This window comes from Phascolarctos cinereus, unplaced genomic scaffold, assembly GCF_003287225.1.
Source record: "Phascolarctos cinereus isolate Bilbo 61053 unplaced genomic scaffold, phaCin_HiC Scaffold_3;HRSCAF=262, whole genome shotgun sequence".
NCBI classification, from domain to species: domain Eukaryota; kingdom Metazoa; phylum Chordata; class Mammalia; order Diprotodontia; family Phascolarctidae; genus Phascolarctos; species Phascolarctos cinereus.
The window spans coordinates 134,829,670-134,856,581 of NW_027555736.1; the positions used below are offsets into that span (position 1 = coordinate 134,829,670).

General features: G+C 37.7%; 1 protein-coding gene across 5 annotated transcripts in view; it reads right to left on the reverse strand.

Annotated features, from left to right (window-relative positions):
* Window positions 1-26,912, reverse strand: part of PCSK6 (proprotein convertase subtilisin/kexin type 6) — a 248,155-nt gene that overhangs the window by 42,673 nt on the left and 178,570 nt on the right. For 3 of the 5 annotated variants that reach the window (XM_020963644.2, XM_078151173.1, XM_020963629.2), the window contains exons 14-15: window positions 4,060-4,239; window positions 3,850-3,888 (exon numbers count right to left, since the gene is read on the reverse strand). In XM_020963644.2, coding sequence (XP_020819303.1) covers window positions 3,850-3,888; window positions 4,060-4,239 — 219 coding nt within the window. The remainder of the gene's footprint in view (window positions 1-3,849; window positions 3,889-4,059; window positions 4,240-26,912) is intronic. The other 2 variants (XM_020963650.2, XM_078151174.1) reach the window with 1 other exon arrangement.

Genomic DNA, 26,912 nt, shown 5'->3' on the forward strand with positions numbered 1-26,912 from the left:
AATGCTACCTCCTCCATGAGGCCTTCCTCAATCTCTTCTATTAGCAAGTATTTTCTCCCTCAAACCCTACAAGAGTACTGTTTTGTAATTCTAATGTATTTGATTATAGCTACCTCTGTTAGTGTCCCCCTATTAGACTATGAGGTCCTTGAACTTATCTTTGTATCTTCCTAGTGCTTAGCACAGGGCTGTATGTAGCAGGTGCTTAATAAATACTGCTGTTCTTATGACTGTCGGTATCCTGGAAAGACTCTCTCAAAATTTCACACTGTTGAGACTGTGAGTGATGAAAACGAAGAAGAGATCAACTGTCCTCTGAAAACTTCTTCCAATATGAGTGCAGCGGGGATTACCACCAGTTTTAAACTCCTAAAAACACTTAGACTATACCACTTTGTGTAGATGACACAGAATTCTCTTCTCCTTCTGGTTTGACAGAGCTGCAGGCTGTCAGCCTACCAGGCATATTCCTTAAGCCAGTTTTGATAGGATCTTTTTCCTCCCCTACCCCTTATTGGGGGTTTATATGTACATACCTGACTCATAGGATTCCTAGGGGATACGAAGAGAAGCTAAATAGTCCATTATGGGGGCCTTTGAGTTTTAGGAAGGAAAACACTCTATAAATGTAAACTATTCTTTTTAGCTGTCAGGGGAGAAGTTAATGCAGACACAGAAAGGAGGCAGAAATTTCCCAGGGGAATGTGAGGACAGAAAAACGTCCCACTTTCTCCAGCCAATAACGAGCCGTTTTGCCTTGGAAAACAAAGTCCTTATTTTTTACATCGTCTTTTAAAAGTTTCCAGATCCTGATGTACTGCACATGTATATTTTTTCTCTCTCCCTTAAGGTTCAACACTGTTGATTTTCCAAATTCTCCATCATGAGCTCGTTCCTTCCCAAATTCCCATCCTAAACCTTTTTTCTCTTCATAACATCTCTGTCCCTGGAGAAATCTCTATATGTTGTTATTCTTCCCGTTCCCCGCCTTATACTCCTTCCCCCCAGCCTTCGCCATCGAGGTTTCTAGTTGATACAGGTAGATATTTTATATTATCTTCAGTTCTCCCTGAAATTTCAGTGCTTATCATTTATTTGACTTTCCCCCCCTTAACTTTCATGCAGTTTCAGATTGCTTTGGGATTGATTCTATTTTCACCCACTGCAAGAGATTTTATTCTTTTACTTGTTCAATATCACTTTGAGCCAATTTGTGGTGTTATCATTTGAAAATGCCTTTAATTCAAATCCCTGTTTCATTGTGCAATTGTTTCCAGTTCGTGGGTGGATTGGAAAACACATTTGCTTAGATTACTGAGCTCATTCTATGCATTCTTTGGCCATTTGTCTACATTTTTCAGCATCACAGACCATCACTGCTGCAGCAGTGTTGATAGAGATGAGAAACAGCTATATTCTGGGCCTGCCCATGAATCCCCTCATTTACAGTGCTAAGGGAATGACTGTGTCTGATTAAAAATGACCTCTTTCCTCAATCTTAACTGGGACAGAGGTTTGAGAGGGAATGAAGGAGGAAGGGAGCTAGATGCAAGGGATAATCCCCTGAAATTCTTTAACCTACAAATGAAATGTCTATTACGTGGGGGTCAAAGAGCAGAGAGAAGGAAGGCTGCAGAGACAAGGTCACATAGAAAGGTCTTGAAAATTCTGCGTAAGGCTTGAGTTTACACTGTACAATATAAAGGAGAAGAGTTCATGGATTATCTGAATTATTTTGCCTGCCTACTTAACCAAACTGGATAGCTCAAGTAAAAACAAAAATCCTCTTTGGAGCCTGAGGATGTTTGATAAGGGCTTATTAACCAACACAGAGTAAGGCTTTATTCACCGAATTTAAAAAAAAATCAAGTTTTTAAAGATCAAGATTCACCTCCTTCATAAAGTCTTCCATGATGAAAAGCGCCTGGCTCAGGTCACCCCCATGGCTCACCAATCCTTAAGCATTTGTTTACCTTTCTTTGTTGAGCTTCTACAATTGGTTGAGTGTGTGAGGACATTTGCCATTTGTATTCTAGTTTGTTTTCACTTGTGTTTATCTTCTTTCTCTTATTAATTTGAAAGTTCCTTAAAAATCCACCTTCTTCCTTTATAACTTCCCACAACACCTAATTATAGTGCTTTCTACACCATGGCATCATAATAATGTTGTTGACTAGTTAACAGATACATTTCTCCTTTTTTTCGGGGCTATGTTGAGGCAGCTTCTATCAAGAAGCATCTTGGTGGTTCTTGATCATTCTATAAAAAGAGTTTGCTTTTATCCTTTATCAAGGTAAACTGCCTAATTAGAGATTTGAGATAATTTACAATGATGCCTCTCAACCTTCATATAACAACAAAAAGATATTTTCCATGAAAACTGCATTCAAACTTCACCACAACAGTAGGGAATAGGATTTCTGAATATGGTAGGAATGTAGTGGTCCCCATTCAAAGGAGTTTAGTTACTGAAGAACTAGCAACTACCTCATTGAAAGCCAGTTCCAAGATAGGAATTCTCAAGGATGGTATTATAATGCAAATACAGTGTATAAAGTCAAAGTCAGAAGTAAATTTTTGGGGAAAAATCAGTCACTCATTAGTAATTATTTATTCTTGCCATAACTTATAAACCACAGAGAAAGAAATGCACAGTAGATCAGGGCATACACAATACAATGCTGTTTTAAAGGAAGGGTAGGTGAAATTTTAAAATTGAGTCAACAGTAATTTATGCTTGATGGGTACCAGTTGAAGCCAGAAGACATTAAACAAATCATTCACAGAATTTTGAATTTTCCATTTTGTTATTTTTCAGAAATATATTGCATAATTTAAATATCAATATGCTTAAATATCTTCCATAATTTATCAAGCATTCATAATATTTATCTAAGGAAAATCAGGGTGACCCATTTTCTCACTTTGGTGAAGTCTCAAAGGCAGAAGGCATAGAATTAATTCCATTAAACAAAAGAAGTGTTGCTAAAGATTTATGCATCATATCCATTACCTATCTATTGTCACTAAACCTAAGGCTGTGATTAAATGTAAGAAACTGAAACCTCCATATCAAAGTGTGAATTCCCTCTTCACCTCACATACTAGTTATACATCTGACCTCCAAACTGACTCCCTTTGGCACCAACACAGCAGTTTAAAGTCAGGGATGCGATCAAATCTAAAGAGTGCTAAAAATATTTTTACTAGTATGGCTATAGAGCAAAGTATCAGCAGAAGGCATTTTCTATATTCTGTAAAATGTTTATAAGTCTTTCCTTGTATAGCATCAATATCTGTTGACCTGATCCTTCCAGGGCCCACAATCAGTCCTGTATTAGCCCTTCTGTAAGGCTATGGATGAATCCAATAAAATCTTGCTCCTTTTATTATTCCTCTATCTTAACAAAAACTGTCTTATGGCACATGGGTCAAGCCATATCTACTTCTTCAGTAAGGCTTTAAGGGTTGATTTCATTTTGAAAGTGAAAGTCAGTCACTAAGCATTTATTATGTGCTTACTATGAGCCAAGCACAAAGCTTAGAGCTGTGGATATAAAAAAACCCAAACAAACACACTTCCTGTCTTCGGGGAACTCTCATTCTGATGGGGGAGATATGTAAGTAACTAAGTGTATAGAAGACACATAGACCGTTGATAGTTATCTCAAAAGGAAGGCACTAATGGCCATTAAGGGGCATACATAGGAAAACCATTACTGAAGTTAAAAAATGAAAATAGGATCCTTGGAAGGAAAGAGAGTAACAATGAATACACTATGGGGCTATCATTTCTCAGTTTCCCCATCTGGGAAAGGTTGGATACTTACTTGTTTGTAGAATACTTACTTGTCTGTAAAATATTAGGAGAGCCTTGGATGGAAGGAGCTGTGTAAGTGCAAATTATTATTATTATTATTATTATTATTATTATTATTATTATTATTATTATTTCCAAGAAAAAAGAAGGCAAAATTATACCACCCACCCTTTGTGGGAATAGCTCCCACATTTTAAGCTACAGATAACTTAAAATGGCTCTCCTCCTTAAGCCTTTACCTGTATAATCTTCTTCATCTTCTGTGGCCTCCATTTGTTTATGAAACAAAGCAGCTTTGGATGGTTCAAGCTCTGGCGTTGAAATCTCCAGCATCCTTGACCGAGATTGATGGGAGCTAAATGTATTGTAAGGGTGCTCAGCCGTCCCATATAAAATAAGGTTCCATTCTTTCAACTTTCCTGAAAAATAGAGGGGGAAGTCACTGTACAAACAACCAGGAAGCATACAGCTAACCGGTAGCTGCAACATCGCTCGTTTTCTTTAAATTGCAGCTTGCTTTCTAGCTGGTCACACAAGTCCTTCATAAACCTTAAAGCATTAATAATGATAACAATAAAGGAAAATGTAAATTATTCTCCATTACTACTTTCTCCCAGAATAGCCAATAGGGATAAAAGCCCCTCAAATCTGAACGTACCTCACTGAAGCTGCTGTAAAGGCCTGGCCATTGAGCTTCTCAACAGATAGAAAAGGTTATAAAATATATGTGAGCAAAATAATTTAGAAGTATATGATTTTCTGAATGTCTTTTGGTGAGGCTCACCATTGGCTATGAGTCATTTCCAAGAAATATAGACTACATTAATGGGATAAACACTACATACAAAAGCACTAGGCAGAATTAATTTCTACTCATTTGTCATGAATCTTCATTTGCTCTCTATTCCTTAGGATCAAATTAAAGGTACATTTCAAAATAGCTAAGGAAAAATCTCAATGCTTTGAGTTTTGAATGATAAACTGTGATTAAGTTACTAGTATAATAACTATGCAAAGAGAACCATGGGGTTTTATAAACTATAACTTGAGACAAATGCATTTCTATACTTTAGAAATGTCTCCCAAAATACTTGAGTAAAATAAGTTGGTCCTAAGATATCACTAAAATTAGATTCTTCTTTTCAGCTATGGTTTCAGTGTGATAAACAAAAGACACCTCCCCAGGGTTCAGGATTTAGTTCTGTGGTTCGGGTGTACACATTTTTTTTTCAAGACTATTACCCAAAGTAGTACTATTGCCACAAAATAAACAAGACATTAAAAAGCATCAGCCCCAGGAAGTTTTCTGATTTGATTCAATTTGAAAAAAAACTGTAAACTTTATGGAAGATTATAAAGCAAAGTTGCTATGTGGGAGCACAGAGTAAAGATAAACGTAGGTAAAAACAATTTTTGTTCTGTTAAATAGGTAAAACAAATCTGTTCAGAATAAGACACAACTATCACAGAAGCAAAATATGGAGTTGGGAAATGACCAACACAGAGAAATGTTGGGGTTAAGTATAACTGAGTCACAGCAATCATTAGGAGAAAGGATATTTACATTCCACTTGGGCTATGGTGAGAGAAGATCATATGGAAGAAAAGCAGAAGGTTTAAGTTGAAGAAACAGTAGAAGGAGAAAGAATTCTGGGGTAGAGCTGGAGGTTTTGTTTTTTTTTAATGTGAGGAAGGTCAGAGATTGAAATTGGGGAGGAGAAATTTGGAAGGACTAAAGATGAGAGAGCAATATGCTGTGAAAAGAAAAACGATAAGTAAGACAAGTTTTTAAGGGAAGGTAGAAGATAAGATAGGAAGTTAGTTAGATAATGGAAAGGGAGTAGGGTAAAGATATTAAGGTGCAAACAACATAAGAAACTAATGAGGCAAGAACGTTGAAAAGTCCAGAATGGAACATCTCACAATTACTCATCCAAAGCAGTTTTCCCCAGGGAAGCTACCAGGAAGGATGACAAAGGACTGAGGATCTCATTTAAGCAGTTATGGAGGGCAGAAACTTGCATTAAATATATGATTTTTACATTTCTGGCACAACTATGACTATTTATGCTAAAAACCATATATGTATCCCTCTCCTAAAAGAAACAGTAAAGGAGGCTTGAAGAATGCCTTTCAATGATTCTTTTAAAAAAAGTTTCATTGTGAAAACCAATGTAGCACATGCCCTGGGAGCACTATCATAAATCCCATTTATGCTGACACATTGGGTCCCTAGAGCAAGGTTACTATCCCTCTCAGGGTTCGAAGGGAACCTTGCCTTGAAAGGTTAGGGATAATGTTTTAGCAATATAGCATATAAGCCTCCACTAGTGTGCTTCCCCAAAATGATTATTCATTGATATTAACCAGCCAGTCAGACAATCAGCCTTTTGAAAGGGGTATTTATTAAATTTGTATATAAGAAGAGGTGGTACAACCCCTTCCCCTCAAACCAAGGATACAGTCTCCCACAACTACCTACAGAGTCCAGGGGAACCTTAGACAAAGATGGTAACTCACAACTCCAAGAAGTCCTTTTGTTGGAAGTAGTTTTCTCCCCTTCATGGAGCCCTCATAAGGCTCCTTAGCTATCATATAGCTTACTGCTAGGCTCCTTGTAGAGTCTTGAAGATACTTTTTCTCCACGTGTCTAGTTTATCTTCAGTTCTTAATGCAAACACAGCCATCAGCTATTTCCAGGAAGACTGATAGGATGCCTACAGGAAGTCCAAGTCTTCTAGATCTTTCAGAGTTGTCGAACAGTCTTCCTCTGGTTTGGGAGAGAGGTTGGAGGAAACAAAGATTCTTCTCCTCAAAGTGATTCCATCTCAGGGGCATGGCTAGAATGGTTTTCACCACTGAGTTGGCCAGGCACTTGAATCTTGGGTTCCAAAATTGCTTGCTCTTTAATCTAAAATCATTACGGCATGCCTGAATCTCTTTAACCAATTCCAATAAATTTTCTGTGTTTCATTTCATTTTAGCCAGTGGATTTCACTCCTTCCAAATTGATTAATTGCATGACCTTAGTTGAATGTGTTTAATTGATAGATTCAGTAGAGGTGTTCTTACCTCATAAAGATATCAGGCTGTAACGTCTGAGTTACTTAAAGTGGAGTAAGGGTGACTGATTACACAAAGAAAAAAATTGAGACACTGAAGGGACTCGAGGAGTTCAAAGTATAAAAAAAATGACAAAGAGGAGAAAGAGACCACTGAACAATTGGGTCTAAGGAACAGAGATAAAGCTCCTCTTGAAGTGGAGGGAGGTAGAACTTCTGAGGTAAAAACAGTTACTTACCTTCCACAGAAAAAATGTTGTAGTTCCACAGATGCTATTAAGTGATGAACCATCCAACAAAAGTTGGGGGAAAAGAGAAAAATAATGGTTGTTGATGATTCCTTGTTGAGGGATATTTCTTCCCTTTTTTTATTAATTCATTTTGATTTATCAATAATCACTTCCACATGCTTTTGAGTTAAAAATTTTTCTCCCCCTTCCTCCCCACCACCCTCCCCAAGATGGCGTACAATGTGATGTAGGCTATACATTTACATTCCATCAAACATATTTTCACATTAGTGATGTCGTAAGTAAAAATTAAAACTAATAGGAGGAACCATCAGAAAGAGAAAGCAAAACTCAACAGAAGAGAAAAAAAAGACAGCAATTCAACTTCCACAGTCCTTTCTTTGGATGTTGATAGCATTTTTCATCATGAGGTCTCTGAAGATGTCTTAGATCCTTGTATTGCTGAGAAGGGTTAAGTTTATCAATATTAGTCGTCGTACAACGTGGCTGTTATTGTGTACAATGTTCTCTTGGTTCTGCTCACTTCATTCAGCATCAGATCATACAAGTCTTTCCAGGTTTTTCTGAAGTCAGCCTGTTCATCATTTCTTATAGCACAATAGTATTCCATTACATTCATATACCACAACTTGCTCAGCCATTCCCCAATTGATGGGCATCCTCTCAATTTCCAATTCTTTGCCATGACAAAAAGAGCTGCTATGAATATTTTTGTACATGTGGGTCCTTTTCCCATTTGTATGATCTCTTTGGGATATAGCCCTAAAAGTGCTATTGCTGGGTCAAAGGATAGGCACATTTTTATAGCCCTTTGGGCATAGCTCCAAATTGCTCTCCAGAATGGTTGGATCATTTCACAACTCCACCAACAATGCATTAGTGTTCCAATTTTCCCATATCTTCTCCAATATTTATCATTTTTTGTCATGTTTGCCAATCTGATAGGTGGGATGTGATACCTCAGAATTATTTTGATTTGCATTTCTCTAATCAATAATGATTTAGAGCACTTTTTCATATGACTATAGATAGCTTTATTTTCTTCATCTGAGAACTGTCTGTTCATATCGTTTGACCATTCATCAGTTGGGGAATGGTTCGTATTCTTTTGTTTTTATTTTTTTGGTTTTGGCTAGGCAATGGGGTTAAGTGACTTGCCCAGGGTCACACAGCTAGTAAGTGGTATGTGTATGAGGTCAGATTTGAACTCAGGTCCTCCTGAATCCGCTCTATCCACTGCACCACCTAGCTGCCCCAAATGGTTTGTATTCTTATAAATTTGACTTAATTCTCTATATAGTTTAGAAATGAGGCCCTTATCAGAGAGACTCATTGTAAAAATTCTTTCCCAGTTTTCTACCTTCCTTCTAATCTTAGTTGCATTGGCTTTGTTTGTGCAAAAACTTTTCAATTTAATGTAACCAAAATTATCCATTTTGCCTTTCGTAATGTTCTCTATCTCCTGTTTGTTCATGAATTCTTCTGTTCTCCATAGATCTGATAGGTAAACTATTCCTTGCTTTCCCAGTTTGCTTGTAGTATCAGCCTTTATATCTAAATCATGAACCCATTTTGACTTGTTGAGGGATACTGAGGCAGCTATATGTTGACTTGATAACACTAATAGAGAGATCTGTTGTCTTTTGGCAGCATGTATCTAAGACATAATAGATAACTTCCCAAGTACTGTCAAAATCAATGACTATTATTGACTTCTTGTAATCCATACATATAAAATAGTCATCTAGAAAGTAAGAAGGAACCGAGAGAAAGCACTGCCAAAGATTATAATGTTTTGGGCAAGAAACTGAAGCTATAAGGGGGACAGGTGGTATTTTCATCATTGTGGCTAACTGAAACTGCAGTCAGAAGACAAAGGCAAATTGGAAAGTGAACAATTGGTTAAGAAAATGGTGTTTGAGAATGGGATTTAGATTTCAATACTATTTCTGTTACTAAATTATAGGAATTACAGGTCCCTAACCAATGATGGATTGTTCTTAATGAGATCTGGTAATGTGTTTTCCCAAAGTCTTGCAAATTTAAGCAAAGGGACTGTAAACTGAAAAGGAAAGGAGAGGGATAAACATTCCCTACCTATCTACATAAAATGAACTGCCAAACAGAATAATTATAACTGCTAACATTTACATAATGTTCTAATATAACATAATTAATATTAATAGCTAATATTTATATATTTATATCATATCTTAATCTGATTAAATTCTCACAATAAGCCTGAAGTAGATTCTATGATTATCTTTAATTACAGATGAAGCCATTGAGTCAGATATTGAGTGACTTGCCCAGGTCCACACTGGTAAATGTCTGAGGTTGAATTAAATTCAGGTCTTCCTAACTAGCACATAGTCTGGTGTTATTCCACCCAGTTTGTTTTTAATAATTGCAATGGAAGAAGATCAGTAGAGACATCTAGAAGTCCAAAGGAGACAAAATCCAAGAGGGGACATGATAAAAGTTATGACATGAGATGAGATGGTTATATACAAATGGGCAAAGAGTAGGTATCAAACAAGGTGAACTAGAAAACCCAAGTCAAAGAGGCAAGTTTGACTTCACATGTCTGAAAGACAAGCTCCAATGAGGTCCACGGCTGAAATAGGGTTCTAGAAAGGTAAACATTATTAAAAGGAAATATAAAAAGTAAAATGGGAAATGGAAGAGCATTATACAGTTATCCCTTCCACATCACAGGGGTTAGGGATTTGGCCCACGCTGGCCCACCCCCCATAACTTGGAAAATCCACATAAAATTATTTGACCCTTCCTTCATACCACAGAAGAAGTCTGAATTTTTATGGCATTAAAAGATAAAATATCTTGATGTTATACATATATTTTATACATTTCTGAGTTTCTAAACTTTTTCTATATTGTCTACTGGCTTTCACGTGTTGTCTGTAGCTTCTGCAAAACTCCCAGAAAATTCCCATTTAATTTCTTATGCTGACCCATCATATATCAAAACCATGATGAGGAAAGTTGTGATGTGGAAGGGATAGCTGTATACTAAGAAAATATATTAATGTGAAAAAATTTAGGGAGTGGAGGTGAGGCAAGTATGGAGATTTGGGTAAATCTCAGTGGGGCAGAAGAAATATTATCATTGAAACATATGACAGACTCCTGGACAGAAAAAAGAAATAGAGGAGAAATTCAGGGGAAAAGACCACAAATGTAGTATGATACAGAAGTAGTGAAGGGTTTCAATTATCTGGACATCTGTTGGATTCCTTGATCTGACAAAATCATAACAATTAATAATTTTTCAGCCTGCCTTAATTATAATTTCATCCTTCAAAAGGTCAGTGAATCACCAAGGGAATGTATGTCCTTGATCTGAGTCTCACCAATAAGAAGGGATTGGTTGCTAGGTGGTAATGATAAGAACCTTGCTGGGAGGTGATTACTATATCTTAGAATTTGTGATAGACAAAAGGAAAGCTGGGCATAAATCATGTATATATTATACACACATGTATGCACACATATGTATACATATATGCATATATGTGCATATATGGATATACATATATACATATCTCCTAATTTTAGGGAAAGCAGATTTAAAAGAATTCAGGGCAAGGATATAAAGGAACTTACGGACAGGAATTCTGTAGGGGAAAGTTAGCTCAGGAGGGATGGAAAGTTCTACAGAATTAAATTAAGAAGCCATATATATAATCAATTTTGGTGCTTAGGAAAAGGGAGAGTTGTCAAAAGAGAACAATGTGGATAAACAGGAAATTCATCAACTTAAACTTTTTAAAAAAATACATGTTTAGAAGATGAAAGTAAGGATAGGTAAGGGAGGATAAATACAAAATTATGGCACAGTCCTATAATACCTGGCATACTAAAGCTCAGAAGGAGCCAAGGTTGGTGTTGGAAGCTATGGACGACAAAATGGATATTTTTAAAAAAATTTTTATTGGAAAGAAGGGTAGTATTAGAGAATGGATTGGATACCACCTGAGCTCAGAATGCCTACCTTGGACAATTTCTTTCTTTCCTCCTAAACTGATGTCAAGCAGCATTTGTTTCACCTCTACTTCAGAAATGTTCACTTGAGCTTGTCTTGTTAATTAGATGAGAATAAGTAACATCATTATCCATGATCATACAACTAGTGTCAGAGGTGGATTCGAACAGACCTTTGGGCTAGATCTTTTTGTCTTAGAATACAATACTCTATTCATTATACCAGATTGCCTTTTCATTGAGCCTAACATACTATTTTTCACATACCACTTCTTCTCCCCCCACACCTAGTCAAAATAGATGGTTTCATATGATATAAAAATAAAAGGTTCCTTCATAATTGTCTAGTCTAAAGCTTTTTTTTTAAACAAATGAAGAAACTGACACCCAAAGAGGACTTGATTAAAGTCACACAGGTAGTGATGAGCAGTACTGGGATTTGAACTCAAATTTCTAATGCCAAATCCAGTGTTTTTTCCACTCTATCCCGAAACATTTTGTTCCCTCTTCTTCCAAATTGTTCTACATGTATATGAAAGCATAGTAACCAATATTTTTTTTGGTCAAGCTAAAAACAAATCAGAGAACATGGTCTGATAAAGAAAATCCCATTTGCAAAATCTCATTAAAAATTCATTTTCTTTCCTCAAAATTGGGACTGGGCTGGACAATCCAGGATATATGGTTGCTGTATATAAGGCATTTTAACCTGGTATGCTTTATGATTCTGCAAATACAATCAATCTCTAAATCCCCAATTCTGCAGTTATATGGACAAGAGAGAAAGAACACTGATATATGGAAGGTATTGATATCCAAAATCTCACTTTGACAGCTTTCAACAAAACACATTTTTCATAGGTTCCAATAGGGTTGGATTAGGAAGGACTAAGATCTTTTCTATTTCTACATTCTACAATCTCTAAGTAAGAAGATAACAGACTTAATTCATCCCACTCTTTTTCTCCTACTTTATGCTTTAGCAAGGCTGCATTACCATTCTGGGCCTCCTTGTCTTCATCTGTAAAATGAAAGAGATGAACGCTTTGGTCTCTAAGGCTCTTTCTAGCTCTAAATCCTATGATTTAGTAGATCATGTTATTCAACTGACCTCTTCCCCAAAAAGTTTTACCATTTCATGCCGTTGCTTACAGGATTCCCCGTGCCTAGAATGCCAATGTTCTTTATCTTTTCGTACTGAAATCTTACATATTCTTCAAGGTCCAGGTTAAAAATCAACCCTCTGTGAAGCCTTCCCTGATTCCCCCTGGACAGAATTGATTTCTTCCTTCTCTGTGAATTCTCATAGCACTTTCAATGTATGTATCTTACTCTATTTTATATCATAGATATTCTCCACTCCCTTCTTTCCTTCCTCACTAGACTGTAACAGTCTTGAGGGCAGGGAGGTTTCTTATTTGTCTTTGTCCCTTAGAATTCAGAAAAGTGTGTTGCATAAAGTAGGTTCTGAATACATTTTTGCTGAATTTGAGCAAAATCACCTGACTAAAATTTTTCTCTTCTCCTCATTTCCCATTTTGAGGGTAGGAAATGAGCATCAAATAAATGTCTGAAAATAGGCAGCATAATAGAGGAAATGAAAGCAAAAGCCTGGTCTATATGCCCAATGGATAATCAGTTTCTGGATTACAATCCCTTTGGTCATATAAAGACATCAAGAAAAGTGTCAAGAACATGATTTAAGAGTCCCATGACTCATTTTTATTTGGGTGAAAATTCAGTTCAACAAATATTTATTGAAAAGGGTAGGATAGAGAAAAACTGTCAGTAAAGGTACATTTTTTCCCTATATAGTGAATTTAATTCTCCCTAAAACTATATCCATTAATTTAGTAGTTGAAGACATTGAATATCTTTTAAAAATTTAAATTCTATCCTAGAGTATAACTGAAATCTGCTCTTCTTCCCATATCCATACTACAAAATTGATCAGTCCCTTGGGGTGTGTGTGTGTGTGTGTGTGTGTGTGTGTGTGGTGTGTGCGTGTGTGCGTGTGTGTGTGCAGATGCGGGTTTTGGGTTTGTTTTTTGGGGGGTACTGGTCCTGTGATTTCATTGGTTCAAGCAACTTCCAGTGAAGAAACTCCCTTAACCAATGTAAATGAGTGACTGCTTCATAACTTACAGTTTTATCGAGTTGCCTGGAGCACTGGAAGGTGTAAACTGCAGAGGGTCACATAGCCAGTATGTGTTAAAGGTGAAAACTTGAATCTTGGTCTTCATGAGCTTGAGATCGGTTCCCTGTCTACTATGCCATGCTACCTTTTTGGAGGTAGCCACCAAAAAATTACCTTGCATTTATTTTGTACATATTTACATAAATACATATGTGTCTTGTGCACACATTTAAGGTCAGGGATGGTTTCATCTTTTTATTTGTATTTCCAGGGCCTAGCACAGTGTCTGGTACATTGTAGGTATTTAATACTTGCTTTGTTGATTGCCTGAATAGAGCAGAAATTCAGGCTGATCATAAATTCATAAAGAGGTATTATAGTCTCCTCCAAAATAAGTAAATTTATTTTTTGACACAAAAACTCCTAGGTAAAAGATGGTAATTGGGAAAGAGAGGGGTAATACTAATTGGAATAAAATTCTAAAAAAATCATTGTACTCATTAGAAGCAGCTTGGCTTAATGTATAAAGTCAGAAAGATATGGGTTCAAGATCCATCTCTGATCCTTATGGTCATGACTGTGGGCAAGTCACTGAATCTCTCTAAGCCTCGGTTTCCTGATCTATAAAATAGGTATACTAATACCTATAATACTTACGGCCCTTGTGACACTCAGGTAAGAGAATGAGTGCCTAGTAAAACAAAAGGCAAACATTAAAGTATCACATAAGTGTCAGCTATTGCTATAAGGGTTATCTGAAAACTGTTAAAAGCAAACAAACCTCTGACTGCTCCTTTTGAGTAAGTTGTATAGAACATGTTTCTTTTTAATCTAGGCTTTTTAAAACAGTGGAGTCATATACTATAATCACCTCTTTAAGAGATGAAAGTTTAGTGGCCAATAATAAAGAGCAGAGAGAAGGCAAGTGCACTAAATGTGACTTTCTTACCAGCAGTGAATCTAACAGGACAGACTGAGCTACTGAATATAGACCGTAACACTTAATACTGATCGGACGAAGTAGAGAGTAGATCAAAACAGATGTCCCAAAAGCTAACAATAAAATGGGGACAGACATGCTTTGAAGGGGAGAAAAGGCACAAAAGATTTAATGAAATGAAATCAGAAAATGACAAAGCAAAACTTTTAATGGAAAAGGGGAAAACCAAAGTTATATAATACAGCAAAAAATTTGAGGGGAAAGAAAACCACTCATTCCCTCATTTTTAACTGTCTATCTATCTATATGTATGTATATGTGTGTATACACATATACATACATATACCTAGTCAATTGTAGCTCCATAATATGGAACATTTAATGCATGTGTTGAATTTTTAGTTTTTACTCAATTTTCCTTTGCTTGTATAATACTATGAGAAAATGAAAAGCAATGTGACAAAAAAAATCACAGGTAGAATGAAAAAAAAATAGCACAAATGGTTCTCGAGAACATTAAAAAGGATTATTTTCTCTTCTTCCTTCATGTCTCTTGATTCATTACCTTTCTGTTCAGGAAAGTCTCTTTCTGAAGAGCAGGGACACTAAAATCTCAGCATAATACAAAATAAGTCTAGTGGAATTTGATCAAACTCAGATCTGTCTTCAACTCTATCTTAGTCTCCAATTAATTTAATCTACAAACATTTCTTAAGTATTTGCTATATGTGTGGCGTTCTGCTGGGACCAAGGGACACAAAGATGAAAAATGGTCCAGTGCCTACCCTCAAGGAACTTAGAGTTTAATAATGAATTTAATAATGGGTATAAGACATAAAGACAAATAAGCATGATACAAAATATAATGTGTTAAAGGGAAAGTACATTAGATTTAGAGTCAAGAAACCAATGTCTGAGTCCTAGGTGTGTATCTACTAGATATTTAGCCTTAAGTAAAATCAATCAATCAGTAAACATTTATTAATTGCCTACTATGTGCCAGGCACTTTGCTAAACACTGGGTTACAAAAAGAGGCAAAAGACAGTGCCTGCCTTCAAGGAACTTATAATCAAATGAGAGTGACAATGTGCAAACAAATATACACAAAGCAAACTATATACAGGAATTGTATATAATTGTATTTAATTCCTATAAATGGGAAATAATTAACAGAAGGAAGGCACTAGAATTAAGAGAGGCTGAGGAATGCTGCCAATAAAAGAAGGAATTTTAATTGAGACTTAAAGGAGGGCAATTAGTAGGCAGAAGAGAGGAGGGAGAGCATTTCAGGCATGGGGGGCCAGCCAGAGAAAATGCCTAGAGCCAAGAGATGGTGTGTTTTGTTCATGGAATGGCCAGAAAGCCAATGTCCTTCACCTTTCTGGACTTTGGTCATCTGAGTATCAGATCTCAAACTATACTACAGAGCAGTATCCATCAAAATGATTTGGTACTCATCAAAAAATAGAGGTCACTCATTCAAACCAAGTAGGTACACAGCATAATGAAAAAAAAAAACAACCAATAACCTCACAGTAGCATTATGTTCAGTAAACCTGAACACTCCAATTTTTGGGGAAGGGACTCACTATTTGGTAAAAACTTCAGGGAAAACTGGAAAGCAGTCAGGCAGAAATTTGGTATAGACCAGCATCTCACAACATATACTAAGATCAACTCCAAATGGATATGTGACATAGTCATAGTGACATCAAAAACAAGTAAGAGGAGCAAGGAAGAATTTACCTTTCAGACTGATGGATAGGAGAAGAGCTCACAGCTACACATGGAATAGAAAGGATCACAAAAGATAACATTTTGATTATATAAAATTAAAAAGATTTTGAACAACAAAATCAACATAATAAAAATTAGAAGGGAAACAATTAACCGGGGGCAAAGTCTTTGCAGCAAGTTTCTCAAACACAGTTCTGATTTTCTTTTTTCTTAAGATTCACTAATTTATTTATTTTTAGTTTTCAACATTCACTTCCACAAGATTTTGAGTTCCAAATTTTCTACCCATCTCTTCTCTCCCCTAACCCCAAGACAGCATGCAGTCTGAATACCCTTTTCCCTAATCTACCTTCTCTTTTATCTCCCTCCCCTTCTCTTATCCTCTTCCTCTTCCATTTTCCTATAGGGCAGGACAGATTTATACCCCATTGCCTGTACATCTTGTTTCCCACTTGCATGTGAAAACAATTTTTTTAACATTTGTTTTTAAAACTTTGGGTTCCAAATTTTCTCCCTTCCTCCCTCCCCACCTACATTCATCGAGAAAACAAGCAGCTCAATACAGGTTATATTTATGTAGTCATGCAAAACACTTCCATAGTAGTCATGCTGTGGAAAACTAACTACATTTCCCTTCATCCTATCCCAACCCCCATTTATTCTATTCTCTTTTGTCACCCTGTCCCTCCTCAGAAGTGTTTACTTCTGATTACTCCCTCCCCCAATCTGCCTGCCCCTCTATCATCCCCATGCTCTCTTGTCCCCTATTTTTCTGTAGGATAAGATAGCTTTCCATACCCAATTGAGTGTGTATGTTATTCCCTCCTTAAGCCAAATCCTATGAGAATAAGATTCACTCATTCCCTCTCACCTTCCCTCATTTCCCCCCACTATAAAAGCCTTTTCTTGTCTGTTTCATGTGAGATAATTTACCCCATTCTACCTCTCCCTTTCTCCTTTTCCCAGTATAATCCTCTCTTACCCCTTAATTTTATGCTCCAAGTATCACCCATTTATCTTCAACTCACCCTGTGCCCTCTTATCAATCTATACATATAATTTTTCCACCCTCCAACTACCCTAATACTGACAAAAGTCTCATGAGTTACAAATATCATCTTTCCTTATAGGAATGTAAACAGTTCAACCTTAATAAGTCCCTTATGATTTTTCTTTCCTGTTTACCTCTTCATGCTTCTCTTGAGTCTTGTATTTGAAAGTCAAATTTTCTATTCAGCTCTGGTCTTTTCATCAAGAATGCTTGAAAGTCCTCTATTTCACTGAATGTCCATTTTTTCCCCTGAAGGATTATACTCAGTTTTGCTGGGTAGGTGATTCTTGGCTGTAATCCTATCTCTTTTGTCCTCTGGAATATTATATTCCAAGCCCTGCAGGAAGCTGCTAAGTTCTGTGTTATCCTGATTGTGTTTCCACAATACTTGAACTGTTTCTTTCTGGCTGCTTGCAATAGTTTCTCCTTGACCTGGGAACTCTGGAATTTTCCTAGGGTATCTCTTTCAGGAGGTGATTGGTGGATTCTTTCCATTTCTATTTTACCTTTTGGTTCTAGAATATTGGGGCAGTTTTCCTTGATAATTTCTTGAAAGATGATGTTTAGGCTTTTTTTTGATCATGGCTTTCAGATAGTCCAATAATTTTTAAATTATCTCTCCTGGATCTATTTTCCAGGTCAGTTGTTTTTCCAATGAGATATTTCACATTGTCTTCTATTTTTTCATTCTTTTGGTTTTGTTTTACAATGTCTTGATTTCTCATAAAGTCACTAGCTTCCAATTGCTCCATTCTAATTTTTAAGGAAGTATTTTCTTCAGTGAGCTTTTGGACTTCCTTTTCCATTTGGCCAATTCTGCTTTTTAAGGCATTCTTCTCCTCATTGGCTTTTTGGACCTCTTTTGCCATTTGGGTTAGGCTATTTTTTAAGGTGTTATTTTCTTCATTTTTTTGGGGGGTCTCCTTTAGCAAGCTGTTGACTTGTTTTTCATGATTTTCTTGCATCACTCTCATTTCTCTTCCCAATTTTTCCTCTGTTTCTCTTACTTGCTTCTCAAAATCTTTTTTGAGGTCTTCCATGGCCTGGGACTGATTCATATTTTTCTTGGGGGCTTTGGATGTAGGAGCTTTGACTTTGTTGTCTTCTGGTTGTATGTTTTGACATTCTTTGTCACCAAAGAAAGATACGATGGTTTGACTTTTTTTGTGAGGTTTGGTCATGATCCCAGCCAATTACTTGAGTTTTAAACTCTTTGTTAAGGTAGGGGTCTGTTTCCAGTGTGGAGAATGTAGTGTCCCAAGCTTTGGGGGTTTTGTGCAGCTGTTTTCAGAGATAATTCTAGGGACCTGTAAGTTTTCAGTTCTTCCAAGGTGGTATGATCAAAGGTGAGATGTTTACTTCTCTCCTGGCCTGTGCTCTGGTCTATGAGTGACAATAAGCACTCTTTTCTGCCTTGGAACTATGAGGATTTCCTCTTCAATGCCACTACAAGCCCCACCACACCAGCAGTCTTCCTCACCCCAGGACCACCACCTGGAACTGTGACCCAGATCCAAGCACAGGCAAAGCAAGAGAATCCTGCTTCAGCACCAGTAAAGAGATCCCTGCAATCCCCCTCTGATCAGTCACTTGATTCCCCTCAGTCTGTGGGCCAAAAGCTCCTGAAGCAGCTGCCACCCTGGGGCTGTGCCAGGACTGGGGCCGGGACTGAGCTTCTCTCTCACCACAGTCACACACTTTTCTTACTGACTTTCTAAGTTGTCTTTGGCATTTGTGGGTGGAGAAGTCTGGAAACTGCCTTCATGATTCAATCCTCTGAGGCCTGCTCCAGGTTCCTTGAGGCCTGGTCTCTGCATTTCTCTCCCAGCCCAGCACGATAGACCTTTCTAATCAACCATCCAGGTTGTCTTGGGCTAGAAATTTGTTTCACTCTGTCTTTTTGTGGGTTCTGCTGCTCTAGAAATTTGTTTAGAGCCATTTTCTACAGGTATTAGAGGGGTTTGGGGGAGAGCTCAAGCAAGTCACTGCTTTTACTCCACCATCTTGGCTGTGCTCCACAGTTCTGATTTTCAAGCTTTAAAAGGAATTGGTTTAAATTTCTAAAAATAAGAGCCCTTCTACAATGGATAGTCAAAGGATATGGAAAGGCAGTTTTCATAGGGAGAAGAAATTCAAGCTACCAATGATTATATAAAAAATGCTTCAAATCACAAATAAGAGACATGCAAATTAACCTAAATTCTAGCTCACTCCCATCAGATTAGTAAAGATAACAAAAGAGAAAAATGACAAATAATGGAGGGGATACAGGAAAACAGACATACTTGTGCATCTTTGAAAGAGCTGTTCTGGAAAGCAATTTGGAATAATCCCCCCACATCTCTAAGTTATATGCATGTTTTGACCCAGTGATACCACTACTAGGTCTATACTCCAAAAGAGGTCAAAGAAAGAGGAAAAGGACCCACATATGCAAAAAAATGTTTATAACAGTTCTTTTCATAGTAGGAAAAAAACTTGAAACTAAGGGGGTGCCGACATTTTTGGGGAAATGGCTGAACAAATTATGGTGTATATAAGGGAATATTATTGTGCACTTAAAAAGTGACAAAAGGGACAGTTTTAGAAAATGGGAAGACCTCTAAAAAAGGCTACAGAGTGAAGTGAGCACACCCAGGAGAATAATTTATACAATGATAACAACATTCTAAAGAGAAAATAACTTTAAAAGACTTTAGAATTCTGATCAATGCAATGGCCAGGCATGATTCCAGAGGACCAAAGATCAATCATGCTATCTATTTCCTACCAAAGAGGTGATGTACTTGAAATGCTGAATGAGATACATTTTTTTTTGGATGTGGACAATACAGGAATTTGTTTCTTTTGCTTGTGCATATTTCTTTCAAGGTTTTTCTTTTCAATTGTTCATTGGTGGTGGGGAGGAGGGAAGCAAGAAGTAGGAGGAAGTGAAAATAAATGCTCGTTAATCAGAAAAAAAGACAGAAGGAAGTAAAGAAAAGAGGGGCTAGATGGGATAGATGGTCTCTAATTTTTATTCTAATTAAATAAAGTTCAACAATCATTCATTAAGTATCAACTACACATAAAGCACTGGACTTAGTACTGATAATACAAAGATGAAAAATGACACCATGCCTGCCCTCAAGGAGCTTAAAGTCTAAAAGAGGGGGATGTGGCATGTACATAAATAAGAATAATGGGTGCAAAAGAGAGACCCATGGTGTTTTAGGAAACTCTGCGGAGGAAGAGATTACTTTCAGCTTGGGGATTCAAGAAAAGCGTTCCAGAAGAGGTGGCATCTGAACTGTACCTTGAAGGAAGAGGAGGACTTCAATGGGCAGATAGAAGTCAATTTATTCCAGGCATGAGGGTGGGGATAGTCTGAAAATGCATGAAAGCTGAATTTTTGAAGGAGCCAAAAATTATATAAGAAGTTTTCTTTTCTAATATAACACAGACCTATAACAGGGATTGTGAGGATGGTGCTTTCAACAGGATGCTTTCAGCCAAAAGGAGGGTTGATCACATTGTATTCATTCCTTGCTCCCTAAGTCTTGTAAGATCTTAGCTAAAATAATGAAGTTCTGACCTGAGTTTGCCCACTTTGATCCCCAGCTTCTGCTCTCAGGTTTGTATGGAGAAGAAAACTGAAGATGGAAGTCAAATGGAGCCAGCTGGTGATATCAAGTTTACTGTGCTAAGTTCCTAAGAAAACCAAGATTTGTGGGAACTTCTTAAAGTGGTTCACTTGGCTCTGATACCAGAAAAACAAATAAGCAGACACACAAAAGAAATAGAAAAGTTAATCCAATCTGCCATGTTATCATCTAGCCAAACAGTTTTAAAGCCAGGTGGCTATTAGCTGATTTTTTTATTTGTTTGTTTTGCTTGGGGGAAAAAATAGTGTTTACAAAAAGAAAAGATGAGGAGCAGAAAAATTTATTGGCCATACTAAGAACCTGGTTCTCAGACTCATTTTTTTTTCAGTTGAAACAAAGTTCAGGTTTGCCTTTTTTGCTACACCAGAAAATCTTCTTTTTTAAGTTCTTGGATTCCCTAGGGGTCAAGTAGAGTTAATGCTTTTCCACAATGAAACTGGAGCAAGTTTCTATACTGCAATGTCCAGGTTTGGATTTTCCCAAAAGGCAACAGGGCACTTCCTAGGCGGCTGTAGATCAACCTGCTTTTTTAGAGTGGGAAAAAGGAAGGAGCAGGGCTGCTTTTGTGCCTTGTGTCTTTGACTGGTGGCCTATCATCAAGAGGCTATGATATTTTGGGGGAAGTTACGGTCCTGTCCCACTGGCCTTGTCCAGGGGGTCAGGCTAAGACACTCAGAGGAAAACTAACTACCCTCCTAAGACATGTGGGAGACAGTGACAAGAGTTGGCTGGTTGAGAAAACTAGAGGGTAGAGCGATGGACCTGTGTGGGTGCATAGAGGCATGGGTCAAAAAAGCCAGGGATGACTCAATATCCAGAGAGGTAAGAGAGAGAGAGAGACTTGTTTCTTAAGTAGAAGAGAAGATCTGATGGTGATGATAGTAGCAGCTGACCTTTATATAGAATTTTAAGGTTTTCACAGTGCTTTACATACATTAGAGTACATTTGAACCTCACAAAAACCCTGTGAAGTAGGTACAACAGGTATTATTATTCCATGGATGAAGAAACTGAGGATCAAGGAGGTTAAATGACATGCCCATAGTTACCCAGTCAGCAATTGCCTGAGGTGGGATTTGAAAGCAGGTGTTTCTGATTCCAAGTCAGTGGAGCTAGAACTAGGCATATTTTTGCGTCCATGGAAAATTCAAGTGAGAAGTAGAAGCGGAGCATAGGGCACTGTGCCCTGGGTATAATCACAATAGAAAGGGTGCAGCCTATCCCTTAGAGAGTTCAACCTGTACCCCTGTAGCATGACAGATGGTTCTTGACTGTCCAAATGCCAAAAGGGGAAGTGGCATGGCAGTGGGGAGAAGGGCATCCTGAGGAGTGCCAGAGTTCTAGCACCCTGGGTGTGGTGACCTGGGCCAGGTAAGAAAATGGAGATCACTGCATCCTTCAACACAGGATGTCTCAGGCTTGACAGTCAGTGCAGGGAGGAAGTCACTGCCATTCCCACACCATTTATGTGAGTGTTTTGATATAAGAGCCCTGGTTGCCTTACTTTAAAAATTATTCTGGTAGTTGAGCCCAATTTGCAGTAGGCAGTAATTTACATTTGGCGCACAGGAGGCACCAGGTATTGTCTCCAAAACGTAGTCCACATCAGGGATCAGATCAAAATGGATCTAGTACAGAGAATGGAAGAAAGACAGCGCTGTGCAAATCTATAAACCAAAAAGTATTTTTTTAATCACTTATTAGGTGCCAGGCGCTGTGCTAAGTGCTGGGGGTACAAAGAAAGACAAAAACAATGCAGGAGAAAGAACAGTCCTGATTCTGATGTCTACTACCCATGTGACCTTGAGCAAGTCCCTTATTTTCACTGGGGCTCAATTCTTTCATTTGTAAAATGAGGGGGTTGGACCAGATGACCTCTAAGTCCCTTCCAGCTCTAAATCTAGGATCCTAAATGTCAGGGATGGGAAAACTGCAGCCCTAAGGGCCAAGTCTGGCCTGCCTTCAAGGAGCTGCCAATGGTTTTTACATTTCTACATCCAGTAAAACTTTACTTTGAAATGTTTAAATCATTCTTAGCTTAGCTTGCAAAGGTGCTGGTAGAACAAGTGCTAGGCTGTCTCTCTGCATTAGATCTAACCTCTTTCCACCAGGGTTTCTTAGCTTTTTTTTTTTTTTTAAATCATAGACCCTCTTTAGCAATCAGAACCATATAATTTTAAACACAAAATAAAATGCATAGGGTTGCACAGGAAACCAATTATACTGAAAAACAGTTATCTATCTATCTACCTAATTTGTACATGAAACAAATTCATGGAACCCAGGATAAGACCCAGGATAAGAACCCTTGCTTTTATACTATCTTTATCATGATGCCCTCCAGAAGTCAGGTATCTTCTAAGCAAGGTCAAGATAAAGAGATAAAAATCTGGAATAGGGTATGTTGAACACATTTTGAAGTCAACAAGTATTTATTTGAGGTGTTTACTGAGCTAAGTAGCTGTGGTGGACACAAAGTAGCTTTAATCAGAGTTAATCAAAGTTAATTTTTAAAAAATTCTATTGTCTAGAAGTGTAACTATGACCAAGGTTTCTAGTGAACTGATTCCGCTCAGTCCGCTTCCAAGCCATCAAAGGCACTACCTGCTGCTGCTGTCTCAGACCCCTTGTATTTCTACTTAATTTGGTTTTTTATCTTCTAATTACAAAAATTAAATGGAGAAGCCAAACCCACATCATATCCTAAAACTAGAGTTTAGGAAACCTTACTGAAGACCAGTGAAGCAAATTAGCTCAAAACACTGGCAACAGGATGAGAGAATAAAGCAGCCCTAATTAACCACTTCAATGATATCTACAACAGTATTTTTAGAAAGATAATCCATTCTTTGTGCACAGCTTTGAAGGAAGTAAAGTTCCTAACCTTATGGCCACCAAGGATGTTAGTAGAGAGGGAAAGAATGAGGCATAGTATGGTTATTTTTAGAAATTCAGTGGTATAAGGAAAGGGCCCAACACGACTTTATGAAGTAACATAGAATTGTAGATAGGGCAATGGGACTTAGGGTCAAGAAGAACTGTATCCTCAGTACTTCCTAGCTGCGTGACCTTGCGTGAGTCACAAAACCTCTCTGTGCCTTAGTTTCCTCATCTGTAAAATGAGGGGGTTAGACTTGATGGATTCTAAGGTTCCTTTCCAGTTTTATAACAATGATCCTATAAAGCAAGGAGATGCTGAGGTCTAGATGAATTTTCTGGACGATAATCTATAAAACAAATCAATCTCACTAGCCGTTTTTGTTTTCCCTTACAGGGTCTGGGACTAGAGAAAAAGTGGACAGGTGGCTTAGATAGGGAACATGTGGGTTAGACCAGGCTTGTTCTTGATATTTGGACACAGAGATGAATCAATGAAAAGGTAAGATGGGAGGTAAGAAAGATGAGACCTACAATATCAGTACCTGTCCTGTCAGCAGAACGTAAGCATCTTAAAGGCAAGGACTGTAATTTTTTTGTTGTTTTTGGAGGGGGGAGGTCTTTGTAGCCCCAGTGCCTAGCACAGTATCCACCAGATTTAGCAGGTGTTCAATGAATGAATGATTAAAAAGAATTTTTAAGCATCTGTAATCTAACCAGGCACTGTGCTAGTTATTGAGGACAAAAGCAATGTAGTCCTTGGCCCCAAGAAGCTTGCTTTCTTACTTGAAGAATATATGCAGACAGGGCCAGTGGGGGTCAGGGATGGGAAATCCTTTGTCACACCCTTTCTAGTAGCAATTGTAACATTGCTTTGATTACTGTTTGCAGAGCAAGAAAAAAGAGTTGGCAAAGAGGGGGAAGCTACAAGAGGGAGGGCAGAGCGCATACTCATCCTGGTTTCTTGGTAGATGGCTGGCTGGCAGCCAGATATAGTAGGTTAGGTAAGTTTTCAGTCACATCCTGACTAATCAGGATAGCTCAGCAACGACACCCACTCCCCATCCCTCTGGAGTACAAAGTTGAATGGACTAACTCTCCATACCCTATTGGGTAAGGGGAAACAGGAAGGAAAGTGATTCTCTGAATTAAAGTGAAAAAGAAAAATGAAAGATCAGGTCTAGCTCCTTTTACATTCATATTATGATTAGATATACCTGTTACTATAGGATTTTTAAAAAATACTTTTCCCCTCTCCCCCAATACTCTGTCCTGTACTTTGCAGCAGCAAACTGTTACAAATGCTTATAAGGTCTGCACACTTGTTTTAGGGATGGGGCAGAGAATGTGAAACTACATTCAATTTTTGCATTGAACTCAGGAGGAGAGAAATTCAGGCAGAAGAAAGAGAGATTGAAGATGGGGGAAATGGCAAATGGGTGAGGGGAACCCCTGGATCCCTTGGGTAACTAGAAGATCTGACCCAAGTACAAGAAAGTGCAACAGTAGGAGGCTCCACACCTATAACAACCAAATGTTCAGGATTTTCTGAGGCAGTCCTGATTTGAAGAAATGAAAGCATATTTTTAACTAGACTTTCTGAAAGATTATGTAACATGATTTTTGGTTTGCAAAATATGGTGACTGTGGGTATACTGTGATACATGGGGTGGAGTAATAGCAGACAGAAGAAAATTTTACTCAGTAAGAGAAAAAAGTAAATTCTTATTTTTTAAGAAAAATAACAGAGAACTTTTAAAAAATACCACAAATTGCCTATGACAGTTTATTTGCTACTATATGGATTCAAATACGCAAAAACAAAACCCCCTAGAGCCACAAAAACGCATTATGTCTACTACATAAAGAGGATTGGAAAGTGAATTCCATGTTTTTCCATTTAAATGATAGTGCCTAAAATTGTAGTTCTCACTATGAGAAAAAAGGGTGAGGTGGATGTTTCTTTCCTGAAATGTGGTAGGTAAGCTTGGACTTATAACTAAGTAGTGAGGGGTTCAATTTGCATTTATGAGCTGAAAAACCATGGAGATTTTTCAAATCCCACAGAGAGAAAAGACAATAATCAGCAGATTATAAGTTCTTTAAGGGTAAGGTGTTTCCTTTTTTGTCTTTGTGGCCCAGGACTTAACAAGGTGTCATGTATACAACATGTGCTTAATAAATGCTCACTGAATCTAAATGAGTGCATCAACATCATTTACTATGTGCAAAGAAGTACAAACAATCTCTTCCCATAAGAAATTTTTAATCTACTTGAGAAGACAGGACTTACATATATGAAAAAAAAAATAACTAAAGACAAAATGTGATACATGCTAAGTACTAAATGAATGGTGCATATAACTGCTCCAGGAATTTGATTGCCAAAGCCATATATGGGATAGAAAAAAGTGGGGCTTAGCCTCAGGATATCAACATGTAAGGGAGGGGGAAGAACATGCATTTTCATCAGAAGCATATGACTCCTGAAGAGGAAGACCCAAGTTCAAATACAGTACATTTCCTAGCTGTGTGACCCTGGGCAAGTCATTTAACTTTTCTGTGTCTCAGCTTCCTCATCTGTAAAATGGGAATAATAATAGCACCTACCTCCCAGGATTGTTGGGAGGATAACATGAATAATATTTGTAAAGTGCTTTGTAAACCTTAAAGTGCTATGTAAATGCAAGTTATTATTATTGTTATATCAACAAGGCTTTATTAAGCATGCACTATGTGCCAGGCATTTTGCTAAGCACTAGAGATATAAAGTAAAGCAAAAATAGTCCCTCCTCATGGAGCTCACAATCTAGCAAGGTGACAGGAAAACAACTAGGTCCAAGATACAAGATACACACAAAGTAAATTGGAGATAATCTTAGAGAGAAGCCATTGGTATGGGGGGAGAGGTATTAGGAAATGCTTGACATATTAGTTGGAATTTTAGCTGAGACTTGAAGGGAGCCAGGAGGCAGAGAAAATGAAGAAGAGAATTCCAGGCATGGGTGACAGCTAATGAAAATGCAGGGAGGTGAGAGAGGGAGTGTCTTGTGGGAGGAGTTGGAAGGAATCACTGGATCACAGAATACACGAAGGGGAGTAACTTGCAAAAAGACTGCCTTTAAGAGCCAAACAGGGCATGTATATTTTATTTTGAATATGTTAGAAGAGAGAGGCATAAGAGTTTATTAAATGTGGAGGTGGGGAGAAGGTGACATGGTCAGACTTGCTTGTACCTTAGGAAAGTCTCTTTGAAAGCTAAGTAGAGGATATATTGGAGGTGGAGGAGAGACTGAAAACAGGAAAAACAGAAGGCTATTGTAATAATCCAGGGGTAAGGTGATAAGGGCCTGCTCCAGTGTGGTGGCAAGCGTCAATGAAGAAGAG